The 18,347-nt window shown below is 44.9% G+C and overlaps 2 protein-coding genes across 2 annotated transcripts in view; one reads left to right on the forward strand and one right to left on the reverse strand.

Moving 5' to 3' along the window:
- Window positions 1–18,347, reverse strand: part of negr1 (neuronal growth regulator 1) — a gene marked incomplete at both ends in the record, with an annotated part of 310,774 nt that overhangs the window by 137,919 nt on the left and 154,508 nt on the right. The window lies entirely within an intron of this gene.
- Window positions 7,821–10,492, forward strand: LOC310786540 (uncharacterized protein; the record flags this gene model as incomplete). Its single annotated transcript, XM_083647758.1, has 3 exons — window positions 7,821–8,269; window positions 9,527–9,768; window positions 9,886–10,492. 3 exons carry the CDS (start codon window positions 7,821–7,823, stop codon window positions 10,440–10,442), a joined length of 1,248 nt encoding a protein of 415 aa, XP_083503884.1. The 3' UTR covers window positions 10,443–10,492.

Raw genomic sequence — 18,347 nt, forward strand, 5'->3', positions numbered from 1 at the left:
AGAAATGCAGATGTTGGTAACGACACAGATATGATGTTTTATAGTGGGACTTTCCATGCCTGCCCCATTCACCTCAATAGAACTGTCCCCAATGCAACATGTGAACAGACACTAGACAGCCCTCAGGTTGAGTTGCCAGTAACATGACAATAAGCAAGGCAGTGAGCAAAGATGGATCATGTAATATTCCATAGCTCTGACCTAACCAAATCTAACTGACATCACTATTGTGAACACAAAACAACAAACGCTTCTGATATAATATGATATAATGAGTGATTTAGTCAAGTGTAATACTCAATACAAAAAATAAAGGCTTTCATAGAACCAAAAGCCTATGGCTATGGAGACAGATAGCAGGGCAGACACAACATCATTCACTTAACTCATTGAGTGCCAGCCACTTTTGGAGAACGGACGCTCCCAGTGCCAGAGTTTTCAGAGCGTTTTCAGTGATTTCTCGAGGCCCACAGAATATTGTGTGATATTACTATGTAAACACCGAACACGCAAAAAGAACAAGGAGACTCTATTGTATCATCAGCAAAAAAAAGTTTATTGATACCATTTTCCGTTCTTTAGTTATGAGCCGGAGAAGATAGGTTGTTTTCAGCGTTTTCAGGCATTTCAAATTATAAGCTGAGATATTCAGCCTTTTGTGAAATGCAGCATTTCAAGCACATTCACTGACTCTAGATACGGTAATATTTTCTGATGTAGTGATGTGGTGTAGTTGTGTCCTGCCCTGCGTGCCCCACCCCCCCCCCCCCCCCCCTCAGCTGAAAACTCCTCCCCACACTAGTAACACACAGCCTCGCACCAAGCGTCTAGGAAGCCTGGGAAGCGCCGCCTCCCAGGCAGCGCAACATGGAGAAGCCACACGCGGACTGCAGTGAAAGGTTTGGCTTTTCAGTGTCGCGCTGCTGCTTTTCTAGCGGCTAATCATGTGGAGAAACTATGCTGACAGACAGAGGCAGAAGGACTCAGTTGTGTGCGCGGATTGACTGTGTTCGCACGCACCGTCAGTTGCAGCCACTGGCTGCCAGCCAGAACAATCTACATGGCTCTGGACTGCAGCATGAGCGGGTTCTCTTTCATCAAGGCTATTTCAGGCTGTGTATTGCTGCACCCGATCTACTATGAAGAGCACTGTCGCCACCTAAGGGTTCTGTAAAATAGGTTATAGACCTCCAATAGCTACTATAGTTGTACAGGAGCTGCGGAAGGCTTTGATCGACGTCCCACCGTCAAAAAACGCATTGGACGTCGAAGGACGTCCGTGGCACTCTACGTCACTATTTAATTGGACGTCGAAGGACGTCCATGGCATTCAATGAGTTAAGTACCCTACAGTATCTTGGGATGAAACATGTGACTGTTACCTAAAGGTGACTAGTTTGCATCCCTGCCAGGTGTGCATAAGTGTCAAATGATCCAGGTGTGCATAAGTGTCAAATGATGATCACTTATCGGACGGGAGAAGCAGATATTTATCAGTTATCGTATCAGCTGTATAAATCCCCCCTATCTGAAGAACATAATGGGGGGAATTCCCCACGTTTGCAAAATGAATTTTTAGGCCCTGCACACACCCATTTGAATAATTTATTTATGTTCACATACATTAGCTGTATGCAAAGGACATAAACACTAAAAGTGCAATTAGATATTGGGAGTCAGTCAGTTACCACAATAATGCATATTGCATAACACATACTGTAATAACAACACACAGGATGATGACAATGGCAGGTTGACAGACACTTGACAGATACAGTTATACTGCAAGGTAAGATAACGGTCAGTATCCACTTCATGGGTACAAAAAGCAGCGCCTCCTCCACACACACACACACACACACACACACACACACACACACACACACACACACACACACACACACACACACACACACACACACACACACACACACACACACACACACACAGAGCAGTGACTGGGACGTTAGACAGCATACTTGTAATGAAGTTTTGATTTGGTGGTAAAACCTGGAGCGGACTTTTGAGCTGTCTTTCTGTTGATATTTTATTGTTGAAAACTAGAGTGAACTCTGAGACTGGATTGAGCTCTGAAGTGCATCTCGTGTACTAAACCTGCAGCAGGGCTGGTTGTGATCTGTATGAATGTTGCTGGTCAACACCTGAGCACATCAACACCTGAGCACATCAACACACCTGAGCACATCAACACCTGAGCACATCAACACACCTGAGCACATCAACACACCTGAGCACATCAACACACCTGAGCACATCAACACCTGAGCACATCAACACCTGAGCACATCAACACACCTGAGCACATCAACACACCTGAGCACATCAACACACCTGAGCACATCAACACACCTGAGCACATCAACACCTGAGCACATCAACACCTGAGCACATCAACACACCTGAGCACATCAACACACCTGAGCACATCAACACCTGAGCACATCAACACCTGAGCACATCAACACACCTGAGCACATCAACACCTGAGCACATCAACACCTGAGCACATCAACACCTGAGCACATCAACACCTGAGCACATCAACACACCTGAGCACATCAACACCTGAGCACATCAACACCTGAGCACATCAACACCTGAGCACATCAACACACCTGAGCACATCAACACCTGAGCACATCAACACACCTGAGCACATCAACACCTGAGCACATCAACACCTGAGCACATCAACACCTGAGCACATCAACACACCTGAGCACATCAACACCTGAGCACATCAACACCTGAGCACATCAACACACCTGAGCACATCAACACCTGAGCACATCAACACCTGAGCACATCAACACACCTGAGCACATCAACACACCTGAGCACATCAACACACCTGAGCACATCAACACACCTGAGCACATCAACACACCTGAGCACATCAACACACCTGAGCACATCAACACCTGAGCACATCAACACACCTGAGCACATCAACACACCTGAGCACATCAACACCTGAGCACATCAACACACCTGAGCACATCAACACCTGAGCACATCAACACACCTGAGCACATCAACACACCTGAGCACATCAACACACCTGAGCACATCAACACACCTGAGCACATCAACACCTGAGCACATCAACACCTGAGCACATCAACACACCTGAGCACATCAACACACCTGAGCACATCAACACACCTGAGCACATCAACACACCTGAGCACATCAACACCTGAGCACATCAACACACCTGAGCACATCAACACACCTGAGCACATCAACACACCTGAGCACATCAACACACCTGAGCACATCAACACCTGAGCACATCAACACCTGAGCACATCAACACACCTGAGCACATCAACACCTGAGCACATCAACACACCTGAGCACATCAACACCTGAGCACATCAACACCTGAGCACATCAACACCTGAGCACATCAACACACCTGAGCACATCAACACCTGAGCACATCAACACCTGAGCACATCAACACACCTGAGCACATCAACACACCTGAGCACATCAACACCTGAGCACATCAACACCTGAGCACATCAACACACCTGAGCACATCAACACACCTGAGCACATCAACACACCTGAGCACATCAACACACCTGAGCACATCAACACACCTGAGCACATCAACACACCTGAGCACATCAACACACCTGAGCACATCAACACCTGAGCACATCAACACACCTGAGCACATCAACACCTGAGCACATCAACACACCTGAGCACATCAACACACCTGAGCACATCAACACACCTGAGCACATCAACACACCTGAGCACATCAACACCTGAGCACATCAACACCTGAGCACATCAACACCTGAGCACATCAACACACCTGAGCACATCAACACACCTGAGCACATCAACACCTGAGCACATCAACACCTGAGCACATCAACACACCTGAGCACATCAACACCTGAGCACATCAACACCTGAGCACATCAACACCTGAGCACATCAACACCTGAGCACATCAACACACCTGAGCACATCAACACCTGAGCACATCAACACCTGAGCACATCAGGCTATTTCCAGCAGGAGAACACTGCCTCATAAACCTCCCCACACTGAGAGTGAGGAGATGAGAGGAGAAGAGAGGAGAGGAGAGGAGAGGAGAGGAGAGGAGAAGAGAGGAGAGGAGAGGAGAGGAGAGGAGAGGAGAGGAGAGGAGAGGAGAGGAGAGGAGAGGAGAGGAGAGGGCTGAAGCCCGTTTGGGCCTCTGATGAATTGTCCTTCTCGCCATTCAAGTCAACAACTGCTGTAACATTTTGGGACAGAGAAAAAAGAAGATCATAGGTGGTGCCAAAATCCTCTGGTTTTATATGCATATCGATACTACCAAGTCCTCCCAATTTAGTCCCTGGCACTATGATCCGCCAAGATAGATCACAGCCATAAAAGCCATGCAGCCCAATCCACTGATTTCAATTTGCACCTGCTGGCATCTCCTATATCATCATATATGCTGCAATAGAACATCAGGATTTTGGAGAGTAATGCAAAGTAGTGCACTAAAAATCGTGAAGGCCCAATAATCCAGGTAATTTAGTGTGTGGAGAATGCGGCGCCGGTGCTGTAAATCATGCCTGCAGCGGCAGAGAGACTCCACCAGATGGGGTGGGGGCGGGGCGGGGCGGGGCGGGGGGGTCCAGGAATAGCACCGGTTGGGCCAGAAGAATAGGTGCTGCAGGTGACAAATTGCCAGTCGCAGGTCGATCCTAAAGCGACTCCCGGTACATTTACATGATGCAGAGCTCGTCTCCAAAACAAAGATGACGCCTCCGACCTGCTCCACAAAGCCAGAGAATATGAGCGTGTAAGTGATGAACACACCGTTTAACCTCCCGGGCTAATCCAATATTAATGGACAGGGTTTGTTCACAAGGCGTCGCACCTTAACGTTTAAGGGCTCCACTGAGTAAGCTTGCCTTAAGTGCTTCTTCTCGTGTGGCTATTAATGATTAATTGGTGTGCTTCTCGACTGAAAATGATTTATTTAGCTACAAACTATTGTTTGCCAAGAGAAGCCCAGGCAGGCTTTTTAATTAAAAGATCAATTAATAACCCTACCTCCTCTTCAGCCAGATTTGAAAATGAGTTTTCATTGCAATTAAGAAATGGACTCATCAGTGCATGACTTATCAGCTTACACACAGAGACACTGGTCCCCAAAGCCATCTGCAGGCCTCATTGTCCTCTCTTCCCCCCCACTTCAGTCACCAATGTTTCTGCAGCCAAGATTTATTGATTCATTAAGATTTCTATTCAGAACAAGGAAGGGAACTCTGTGTTCTCCCTTTCATACAATGCATGGCCTATAAATAAGTGGCTTAGTGTGTGGGACTGTGTGGGTCCACAGCAGCAGCCATTCAATCAAAGTCCTGTGTTTAACACTACATGTGGTCCAAGGGAGACCACTAGGGCTGAGTATCGCCACTGATTTCCTGATTCGATACGATTTTATTTATTTTTTATTTTTATTTATCCTTTATTTAACCAGGAAGGTCCCATTGAGATACAATATCTCTTCTGCCAGGGAGTCCTGGTCAAGATGGACAGCAAAATAAAAGGTTTCATGTAAAAAAACAAAAAAAAACAAGAATACAAACAGGGACAAATAACATCACAGAATGCAGACAGAAATACAATAAGCAAACACAGACTACAAGGATTAAAGGCTAAAAAGAAGGGCTAAAAAGAAACTTGACAATCGCACATTTCACATGCAATGACATTGTTCTATAAGAACAGATTTTAGAGTGTTTTTAAACATGTCCAGAGGGGGGTAAAGATTTCATGTTTAAAACATCTTGTAACTCATTCCAGGCATATGGTGCATGAAAGGAGAAGGACGATTTACCTAGCTCTGTTCGGGTTTTGGGGGCCAAGAGAATAATCTTCTCTGATGACCGAGTGTTAAATCGGCTGTGGCGATATGTCAATAAACTAGAAATATATAGAGGGAACTTACCTAATAAAGCTTTTAAAATAAAAATTAACATGTGGGTTTTTCTCCTTAGACGATTCCGAGACACACGTGATTTCGATTCGATTTCCGATTGAATATAGATTATGTCAGTGGCAATACCAATTTTGCTTGGATATGAAAGAGATCCTGAAAGAACTAATGCTGTCAATTGTACAAGGAACCCTCTAACCTGGTGCATTATTAAAAATATTATTGTTTACAGATCTCGTTGCACTAAGAATCTAACAGAGTTAAAGCTTCAAGCATCCACATGAAAAGGCATTAGATCAAAAGATTGATATTGGGATTTATGAATCAATATCAGTTCCTTCAAAGGAATATCGATTTTATATTGATTTTTTTTTTACCCAGCCCTATTCATAGCTTTCAAGGGGCATTACGTGCTGCCGGGAACGCCCACCTGGCGGTCAAAAAACAAACTTGTTCATTCGCTGCCAGCCAAGTCGACTAGTTTCTCACGCAGTGTTTGTTCAGCCGTTTGTACACACGTCTTTGCAGCCAACATTTCCTCAAAGGTAAGCTCAAGTAACGTTACAATAATGATTAAAATACCCCGTTATTGGCTGGCTGCAAAGACGTGTGTACTTTGATGGTAGCCATTTGCCCTCCCCAGCGACTGAACCACGTCTAATCGCACAAATCCACAACCTCCTCCTGTCTGAGTTTTCTTTCTCCGACGGCATTCTGTAAAAACACAAGCCAGGTGAAAATGCCGGATACCTGTTGTGCTATCGGTTGCACTAACCGACGAGGAGACACGCCTGGCTTGTGCTTTTACAGAATGCCGTCGGAGAAAGAAAACTCACACACACACACCCACACCCACACCAGTCCCCTTACGAGGGAACTGCTTTTTACTGGCAGAGCTGTGCTGCGCGTTTCCAATATGAAGCAGACACTGGAGTCACGGTGCAAAGTGAATCGATTCACCGTGTCAGTATGTCACTAGTGAAACAGAGCTGTGCTGCGTTTAAATATTCCTGACTGGAAACTGGAGGAAAAAAGACCGCTTTTTGATGCAGCTGCGTCTGGTCAGTGTTCAGCGCCATTGTTGTTTTGAGTTTTGACCGCGAGAAGGGGCGTTCCTTGTACTTACGTAACGCCCCTTGAAAGCTATGAATACACCATAGGGGTGGGATGACACAAGACGTGGAGCCGTATCGTCACAAAAGCGCTAATTTAGAGTTTGCGCTAATTTAACGCTGCGTGCAATGCAAATTGGGAGCGTGCACAAGCGCATTTGTATTCTCCCTGCCACGCTATTACCTCTATGCCGGTTATAATTGTACTGGACATGCGTGGGGTAGGCTGCCACATGCCAAACCAGGTGTTTCCAGATGACATTCTCCTATCGTCACCATGCGTGCAATTACTTTGTGCTAAGAGCTTTGAAAAGCACCTCTTAACCCATTTCAGACGGGATGACGTTCGCGTCATTCTCCCTTTAAAGACGGGATGCCGTTCGCGTCAATATACCTTTGAAGACGGGATGACGTCTACGTCAATTTGTAGTTTAGCTGTAGTTTTTCGCCTATTTCCGGTCTCTAGGCAAATGAAATCATTCAGAAAACACACGTGGGGTCTCGCAATGCATTCTGGGATTGTTTTGGGAAGGAAAAGTTTTTTTTTTCTTCACTTTGAGCGGATCTGTAGAGCGATGGAGGAAGAAAATAATATTAGCGAAGGAAGCGATTTTGAAGACGCGGAATATTCCGAACATTCCACCGTTGATGAAGAGTTAAATGATGACCCAGTTACAGACCCCGATTGGCAGCCCTTGGACAGAGATCAGTGGGTCAGAACTATGTTTCAGGATGACGATGACGATGACTCTGACGAAGATGACCAATTCGAAGGCTTCCATGGAAACTGGGTAACGGAGCAGCGCTGTTACCGTCCTGTGCCGGTCAAAGCGTTCAAAAGGGTGCCCGGGGTGAAAAGCGGTGTTGGCTTACAAGCCGATTCCACACCTCTATTTTCTTTCGAGAAAATTTACACGGAGGAAATGTGGGACCGTCTTGTCACGGAGACGAACCGATATGCCGACCAGAGACGCACAATTCCCCCAGCCAAAAAAGCAGCCAAGTGGACCCCGGTAACAGTGAAAGAAATGAAAACATTCATTGGGCTGTGTCTCGCCATGGGGATAATGAAACTTCCCGTCCGAAGAGAGTACTGGCGGCTATCCAAAAACATCTTCAAAACCAACTTCGGCCAGAATATGTCCCGGGACCGATTTGACGCCATTTGGAGGTAGGCTAAGAACAATAATATTATCCTTGTTATTATAACCATTGCGTGATATAGATGCGCCCCATTGAATAGGATGCGCTATATAAATAATAGTAGTTTGATAGATAAAATGTAACATTAGTACCATTGTTATGATGCCCTAAGGGAAATGAAATATATTGCAAATGTATTAGAGGTGTAGTGGGAGTATTGCCATTGTAGCGAGCTTATACACTGGGGTAAGAAACCCCTGCTGGGCTCGGCTGCTACACCTATTGTGTGTGGGCAAACACCTAGTAGGCCTATTGTTATTCAATTGTCAGGAATGTGGAGAGAATGCGCTTCACTCTTTGCACCAAGACAGACACTGCACTTAGACAGACCCTGTAACCCTCAAGTGTAACTAACCTATATAATGATATAGCCTACAATTTTTCATTTCATCCAAGATGTGTCTACTTGTATATAATATACAATACAATATACAATATTGTATACAATATACAAGACATTATATTGTTTATAATATATTGTAATATGTGTCTAATTACCCCCCCTCCCCTACCCCCCCTCTTCCATCCTCCCCTCTCTCACCTCTTCAGATACCTTCACCTCCAAGATAACAACGCACGAGGCGACCCAGCTGATAAGCTCTGGAAACTGCGCTGGTACCTGGACTTCCTGAACCAGCGCTTCCAGGACCTCTATGAGGTCAACGGCACAGTCAGCATTGACGAATCAATGATCAAGTTCAAAGGCAGGCTTGGCTTCCGGCAATACCTGCCAATGAAGGTACTGCTGATTGATTGATCAAATTGTCTCACCTCTATTTTGCCTATGTAACCTGCATCTTTTGGTAATGTGTGAAATAAACATTCATTCATTCATTCATTCCAGCCAACCAAATGGGGCGTGAAGGTTTGGGTGATGGCGGAGAGCTCAACAGGCTACGTTCCGCACTTCAAAGTAAGGAAAAAAATCAGCACACCAAGAATATGCAAATATGTATTCTGTAATGTGTTGTTATTTGAGTGACCTTTCAAGCACCCAAGGCCCTTCCTCAGACTTGTGTTTCTTCTTGCAAACTCCCCAGGTGTACACAGGACGTGAAGCGGCGCCGCAGACGGGCCTGGCACAGCGCGTGGTGCTGGACCTCGCCAAGCCATACAATGGCACCTTCCTGTCCATTTATATGGACAACTTCTACACCAGTGTAGAACTCCTCCAGGAGATGAACGGCCTTTTCCTGTACGGCTGTGGCACCCTTCGGGCCAATAGGAAGGGGCTGCCGAAGGACCACAGCCTGACAAAGAGGGCTGCGCTGGGGAAGCACGAGTTCCGGGTGGCACAGCAGGATGACCTCACCTTCTGCGTGTGGCAAGACACAAAGACGGTGATGGTCTTGTCCAATCACCATGACCCCAGCGCAACAGGGACTGTAAGGCGGAGGAGAGATGAGACCCACCGGGCTGATGTGGTAGTGCCCGCTTGCCTGGCGGACTACCAGAGCCACATGAAAGGTTTGTTTTACAGATTTATGTTTTATAAACAAAAATTAAAATACTGTAAGCTTATATTCACTGAGGTCATTTGAGTGAAAATGTACGTATGTAAACAGAGTTCCATGTGTGTTCCAGGTGTGGATCTCCTCGACCAGATGATTGGATACTATGGTTTCGATCATCGGTCGAAGAAATGGTGGCGGCGTGTGTTCTTCTGGGGCCTGTCTGTGTCGTGCTACAACGCCTACGTTGCAGCCAGGTCTGTTGGAGGAAGGCACAAACATTACAAGGACTGGCTGGAGACCTTGCTGGAGGAGCTCATCACACCGGTGACAAGGAGGGCCCCTCCTGTGATCCCTCCTCCTTCTCCTCCTCCTCCTCTGTCCCCAGCTTCCAGACCAGCCTCTCCATTTGGCTCTCCTTCCACTCCAGAGAGCAGGGGAGCCTCCCCAGCACCAAGCACATCGAGCAGGGCAGCCTCCCCAGCACCCAGCACGTCAGGAGAAGCCACAGGTCCCCCAATGCACGACTTCGGGAAGGTGTTTGAGAAGCGGAAGCTCTGCAGGGAGTGCCAGTTGTTGCTGGACAAAAAAGATGTAGTAGGCAGTGGGCTAACTGTGTATGGCTGCATACAGTGTGACCTGCCTGTCCACATTGAGTGTTTTGGAAAACACTACAGACATTTTTTGTAAGTGTTTGCTAAACACTAGCTGACACTTTAGACACTTGCCCCTTTGATGGTAAATGGACTGCATTTTTTTTTATGGTTGCAAAGGGACACAAGGGGGCAGTGTGGAGCACATTTTTGATTTTATTTGAGTGGTTTGGAGTGATTTGTTGCTTGTTTTTTCATACGTTTTTTAGTTTTTTAAAAATTTTCTGTGTTTACAGCAATATTTGACAATGCTATTGAATTGTCATACCAATAAACACCTTTTACAAGGAAAGCCACATGTGTCAGCTCTCAAATGCCTTTTAAAGTGTGTTTTTATCTTCTACAGAGGCTGAGATATCACTATTTTAGTAGGCGTTGACATTTCTATGAAAAGTTCAGGATTTGGGGGTCTATTATCAAATCGGACTTAGGTTTTAGAGGCTATTTTTTAGGCGAAAATAGGCTGAAATGGGTTAAGCACAAAAATACCCTGCTGCACTTGAGTGCACCATAATCTCTGCGCTGCAAACATTGTTTCTGCGCTGAGACGAGCCTCCTCCCTTTGTAGCCCTCACAAAACAACAACAAACAAACACAAACAAAAATCGCTGGTGTGCGATTTTTCTGCACAATCAGTATCTGAAATTGGATACAGGATTGTGGGAATCCCGCATCTGTTTGCGTGAACCGCTGCATACGACTGCTGGCAGCTGGTCACAGACAGGCGGGCAGAGCGTCAGTGCAGCAGCAGCTCCGTGTACCGGTGTGTCCCCAGCGAAAAGGGGCACAGAAGACCACCAGTGGTCCTTGAGAGGATTCCAGCATTCTCTGTTGTCTCTCAACCTAATATGGAATTCTGGACAAAATCATATCTAGGCTACATAAAAAAGAAAAAAGAAAAATCAGATTTGCATCTGAGAGACCAAATCTCATCATATGGGGGTCCATTGCCCCAATGTGAACTAAATTAGGGCTCCTTAGTATGAAAAAGGTTGGGAATGATTTACAGCAACACAATGCCATGTCCTTCCTTTTATGATTATAGTGGGGTTTATTGATAGTATTGTGTTACATAGGAGTTGGTAGGAAAATGACAGGCGATTGTAATCAATTAACAGGTGACTAACAGGTCAAGTGACACAAACAGCCAATGAGCTGTGTGTATTGTAGCACCATATTGGTAGGAAAATGCTTGTGACATCATGGGAATAGGCTTGGAGTTGTGAGGAGACGGGAAAGGGTACAGGGGGGGTAGGGGAGTAACTATCTTGAAATCCCATAGTCTTTGGGGACAACGTGACGTCAGGTTGTACCAAATCTCCCATTCCATTTGAGGGCAAAAAAAAAGCAGTGTTCAACCCATAGAGGGCACTTATGCGGCTGAAAATGATACAAATGGTATAATGGCAACAGTTTGGTCTCAAATGTGGAAGTTTTGACCCGAATTCTTCACACACCACCGCCAAAGTCATATATATTGGTTAAAAGCTGAAAAAAAGTGTTTTGGGGGTAAGATACACTTTAAACTTATCATTCCGTTTCAATGTAAACTGTACTGTCTTGTCCTAATGTCTGTATGTGCTGACTCTATCCACCTGTTCTGTCATATTGCCCCCCCCCCCCAAAAAAAATAATCACATGAGTGCGAATATCCTCATGAGTGGCTTGAAAAAGCTGTCTAGCTCAGTAACATGACTTCCCATTGATTTCCTCATTTATTTTGAATTGCCATTTGCAAAAGTGAATAACAAAATAAAGAAAAGAATAACACATTAAATACGGCAATAATAAATACAATTGCTCAACTGTGAATGCTCAGAACGGCACGCGAAGCGCTGCACTAGAAATGAGCAATGAGCGCGCAATATTTCTAGTAAAAATGATAGCAGCCAATGGGTGATGTCATGCTCTGGCTACGCCCATTATTTGTATACAGTCGATGGTCCTATGCAATGCAATAGAAATATTGTCCAGTGAATTTGCTCTGATGCCCTCAGGCCGGCGCTACCATGCGCCCCCTAGGAGAACTAACCGGTACTCCAAGTCTTTCTTCCCTTCAGCTGTCAGCCTGTTAAACACAGACAGTAGTCATTTTAAATGAATGCCTTCACTTATATGAGCGCACAACAGGCTGTACGTATCCTGTCTGTGACCAACAGGTTAGGCTCGTTCATACATATATAGATATATATCTTGTATTTCTTATACATGTTCTCATGTCTTTACATATAGAAATATATGTATACTTTTTATTTCTTGTTCATGTTTATATGAGTCTGATCTGTTATCTCTGACATGATTTGTTTGTTTATGTTATGTCATGCCGTTACGTTACGTCCTGTCATGTCTGAAGTTTGTAGCTCACTGTGAGCTTTTGAAGGTGTTGGGTAGGCTGTGAAACTGAATTGCCGTTCTGGGATAGATAAAGTTGTCTGAATCTGAATCTGAAATATACATTTCTCAACCAAATGTAGGATAAAGTGATTTCAGTAGGTTTCAGTGCCACATTAACTCATTGAGTGCCAATGACGTCGATCGGCGTCAAATGCGTTTTTTGACGGTTGGACGTGGATCAAAGCCAGATGCATCTCCTGTGAAAGTATGGTGGATGTAGGGATGTCACGATACCAAAATTATGAGTTCGATACCGATACCTGCCTAAATATCTCGATACCGATACTGAAACGATACCACGGCAAAAAACTAAAACATCAGGAAAAGTAGTGGAATAAATAGAGGGGACAAAACATGGAACTTAAAACTTATTTTATTGATTTAACAAGGTAATGCACAGCCATGTAGTCATTTTACTACATGCTGGTAGTACTGCCACCACGTGTGGCGCTGAACATGCTAGAACTTTTATTATCTAGTGTAAAATTAACATAATCTCTCCTGTAAACATATTTTAAAGGAATGTGAACCGTTTAAACTTATAAATAATATAAATAAAATATATTTTCACACAGCTGCTAGACTATTATAGCTATTTGTTTTAACAAAAAAAAGTACTCTGTACTTGCAGCTCCTGAGCTTTATGTTTAAAAAAATAAAAATGTGTTCACATCAATAGAAATATTTTTGTCACAGTGACAGAACGTGGATATTATGAAAACCAGAACATGTTTAGTTCTCTTTTTTTCTTATTCTCTCTGACTTATTCTCTGGACAGTTCTTTGGCCACTTTAAGGTTCTTAGCCAGGAAAACAAGTGTCTCAACGTGCTCCTCAGTCAGCCTAACCCGTTTAGGACTGCAGATGTTGCCTGATGTGCTGAACACTCGTTCTGAAGCACAGCTTGAGGCTGGAATGCAAAGGTACTGTCTTGCAAAATGTGCAAGAGTTGGCAGGGTGGCTGCATGGTTCTTCCACCAGGTGAGTGGGTCTTCCTCAGCATGTAGCTCTTGCATTTGTTTGTACAACACAAATTCAGTTGTAAGTTGGTCAGCCCGGGATGTGGGAGGATCATCATCAGCCCCACTTGCCTCCCCCTCTGCCTCCTCCCTTTTCTTTTCTGATGTGATGCTGGACAGCAGGCTTTTCAAGTTTGCTTTTCTTTTCTTTTTTGCCCCTCCTTGATCTTCATGTTGCTGCTGCTCTGCTCCTTGGCCCTGCTTCTGTAGTGGTGGAAGCTCACCAGATTTCTGCAAAAGTATTGCCTTCACCTCTTCCTCCATGGTAACAAAAGTGTCCTTAAATCGTGGGTCCAGGAATGTGGCAGTGTTAAGGACAGTGTCCAGCAGTCTGATGTCATCATATCTTTCTGTGAAGTCTGATCTTATTGTGTCTTTCATTTCACGTGAAAGATTGCTTTCTCCATCCTCCACTGTCAGGCAGGACAATATTTTCCATTTCAGGGGCAGCACGGAAGACAGTGTGGGGTCCTTCTCTCCACTTAATGCATCTGTGAAGCTGCTTAGAGGGCTTAGGACTTCTCTAACAGTCTCTAAGTTTGCCATGTCTGAATCTTTAGGCATCAGATGCCACTTGTTTCGATTTTCAGCCAAAACAGCACAGACGGGTTGTTGCTGTTCACAGAATCTGTCCACCATGTCAAAGGTGGAGTTCCAGCGTGTAGGCGAATCGTGAATGAGCTTATGGGGTTCTTTCATCAAGGTCATCTGTTTGTCCTTAAAGCTCCTCATCATTTTATTTGACCTGGAAAAGGCAGACACGGTTTTCCGGAGCCTGGACAAGGATGTTGAGACACGGTCCAGGGCTAGAGCCTTGCCTACAGCCAGATGAAGGTTATGTCCAAAACACGGTATCCAGGTGTAGCTCTCAAATGCCTTAATGTTGTTAGAGGCATTGTCAGTGGTTATCCCGGCCATTTTTGACAGGTCCAGTCTCCAATTGAAAGACACAATCTCCTCCAGGGCTTCATGGAGACACTCTGCAGTATGATCAGAGTGTAAAGCTGAACATCCTAAACACCAGGACTGTGTTTCCCAGGATTCAGTTATGTACTGGATTGTGACTGCCATGTATGCATCAACTGCCCTGCTCGTCCAGATGTCAGTGGTACAAGCGAAGGAAGGCTGGCTGCTGAGTTGTGCCTCAATAACCTTCCTGGTCTCAGTGTACAGCTTTGGGATTTCAGTATCCATGAAATAATTTCTCCCAGGCATGTCGTATCGTCTGTCCAACTGCTGCACAAGGTTCCGGAATCCACTTTTCTCAACTGTATATATTGGCACTTGATCAAGACAGATAAACTCAGCTACTGTTCAATTTTTTTGCTTCTCTTGAGTCACCATCATACTTTCTGCACTGCCCAAACAAAGCTGGGAGGGAAGGCTGCCTTGACTGGGTTGGTGCTGATTCTGGCTGTTTGCGTGTCTGTGCCTGTGGGGGGTAGGGATGGATACATTAGATTACATTATGCTAATGTTTAAATTTTTCAGTTTGATATCATTGTCATTTTTATATCTAATTTACTCGATTAAAAAAAAAAACTCTGCCAAGGTGTGTTCAGTCTACTTTAGTGTAGTGTGCCTGTGCTGTAGTGTAGCCTATGTGGGTTAATAATCCTGGGTTTAAGCTTCATTAACATTAAGTGCCAGATTTGTGGTTAATCTAGTAATATATATTATTTTCACACATAAATGTAGGCTATTGAAATGTAGGCTTATTATGTGGTGTACCCCCCCCCCCCCATACATGTAGGCTAGGTGTTTTTTACAATTAATTCGTATATCATTAATAATTGGGATTATTGTAAATATTAGGATAGGTGACATCAGATGACTGCTTACCATGTAAAAGCTTTAATAACACTGGCATTGAGGGCCAGTGTTATTAAATATTGTACATGGTATGCAGTCATCTGATGTCCCCTCCCCTAAACGTTACATGTCATGACTTGCTCCTTCCTTGGCAGATATCTGTGCTCCAGCACATTGCCTCGTGTTTCACTGTAAACGAGTAGGCTACTGTATTGTGACAAGCGAACTTTTTCAGTGAAACAAGTTCGCTTGTCACACAATACTCGTTGGACTTATTTGAGGGCATGTATGTTTATCGTTCACGTTCGCTAACCTGTCGGTCTTTAAACTCTTTGAACAGGTCGGGGTGCCTGTCGGCAAGATGTTTAGCCAGGTTCGATGTGTTTGATCCTTTCGCTTGCGTCGCGTTGAAGCACCTTTTACACACTGGTTTGGATGTGTCCACGGGCTTGCCTTCGCTGTCGGCAACGTAAGCAAAATATTTCCATATTTCGCTTCGTGCATCAGCTTTTTCTACAAGCGTTGGTCGGCTTGCAAGAATAGAAGAAGCCGCTGCCATTGTGGCTGTGTCTGTCCTGTGTGTCGGGGTGCTGTAGTGAGGACTGAACGACTGTGGCCAGAGAGCGAGCAGAGAGGGAAGAGAGGAAAGTCGGCACGCCCCCACATGAAGCAGACAGAAGTCAGAGAGAGCTTTTTTTCACTTTTCACGAGTCACCATTGGTTCAAGGCAAGGCTGTGTTGCCTTCACGTGAAGTGGGAGACAGGCTCTCAACTTTAATGCCGCTGTGTCTCTCTCCTCCGCTAACAAACACCACGGTCGCACACTGACGCAACCCATGACATTTTTTTAAGTATCGGTACTAAATTAACGTGGTATAGTATCCTTTTTAACGGCAGGGAACCGCGGTACCATACTAATACCGGTATATCGTGCAACCCTAGGTGGATGTTGAATGTGTAAAAGCTATTTTACGGACCCATTAGGTGGCGACAGTGCTCTCCAGATTAGAGAAAGGTGAGGAAAAAACAGAGAAGCAGCCGTGGGGACACGGAAACCGCATCGGTATGCATCGATATGCATGAAGCATAACGTTAGCTGTGCCTGCAGCAGCCAATCTGCTGCCACAATTGAGCCCCTCCGTGTCCGCTGCGATAGCCCATCCACATGATTAGTTGTGGAGTTGTTATTATTCTCAGTTGGAAGCGCTGGGAGCCGGTGACAAATACACGCGGAACGCTGTGAAAAAGCTGGGTTTTCAGTGCAGAGCAAACCGCAGCAGAGAGCCACCAGAGCCACCAGAGACACACCCACGGAGGAGGGGTTTGCAGTAGAGGGGGGTGGGGCATGCAGGGCAGCATACAACACCGACCCAGACAGACCCAGACAGCAGGCTCGATGGACAGATTGGTTGGCAAACACAAGCTAGAATATCTGATGCCCACCAGCATTAAATCAAGACCAGCAAGAAAGTGTAGGGTCTGCGCAGCAGGGGCCAGCGCTGCTGGTTGCAGCTAAAAAATATTATTTTGCCAAACAAAATTCCTTTGTTTTCGCTCTTTTATTGAAGGAAATTATTTTTGAGGTGTCACTACATCAGAAAATATTAGCTTCAGAGTCAGTAACTGGGTTTCCATCCACCTCTGGATATTCGCATTTACCCAAAATGCGAATATAAACTTGAATGGAAACACCAGAAATTCGAATAAAGGTCGAAATATCGCATAAATGTTTTTACACTTGGAAGGGGTGGATTTATCAGCGTATCGACAGTAGGAAGATGCGAACTTTTGCAATGGAAACAGATTTTGCGAATTAACGATGACGTACCAGATGTGACTTCACTTCCGCTTCATGCTACTCCAGGGGGAAATGGTGGCGATTAGCGCCAGGCAGTCTGAATGAAATTGAATGTAACGTTCGCAATTCTATGTATTAAATTCTAAAAAACGACCCTCAACATTTGGGAAGGCTAAGCCACACAACTAGTTCGTTATAATCTAACATCATGCTTTGAAGGCGACTTTACGACGATGAGGACGGTGATCATCACCATCACCGGGTGATGACTCAATCAAAGCAGGTCTCCGCTGATAGAGATCTCTTACAGGCACACAGGCACGTTACGCCTCCTCCTGACGAGAAGCGCCACCGACTGCTCAACCTGCCGACTCCCAAAACTCGCTAAACAAAACTGAATGGAAACATGCATAAATTTGCATTTTATTTTGCGGATTTTCACAAAATTCGCTTGAATTATGCGATACATTTGGATGGAAACCCAGTTAGTGATGTGCTTGAAATGTTTCATTTCACAAAAGGCTGATTATCTCAGCTTCTAGTCTGAAACGTCTGTTTTTGCTGAAATCAACCTATCTTCTCCGGCTGATAACTAAAGAACGGAAAATGATATCAATAAACTTTTTTTTGCTGATGATACAATAGACTCTCATCGTTCTTTGGCCGTGTTCGGTGTTTACATAGTACTGTAATATCACACAATATTCTGTGGGCCTCGAGAAATCACTGAAAACGCTCTGAAACTCTGGCACTGGGAGCGTCCATTCTCCAAAAGTGGCTGGCACTCAATGAGTTAAGAGTTTAAAGGATTATGCTGAGGATTATCGGGATAATATAGTTAATCGCAATTATTTCCGATCTCGACGGGATCATCATGACATGACATTTTCATATCTCCCCACCCCCCTAGTACACAAACC

This window comes from Poromitra crassiceps, assembly GCF_964638095.1.
Source record: "Poromitra crassiceps genome assembly, chromosome: 12".
In the NCBI taxonomy this organism is placed as follows: domain Eukaryota; kingdom Metazoa; phylum Chordata; class Actinopteri; order Beryciformes; family Melamphaidae; genus Poromitra; species Poromitra crassiceps.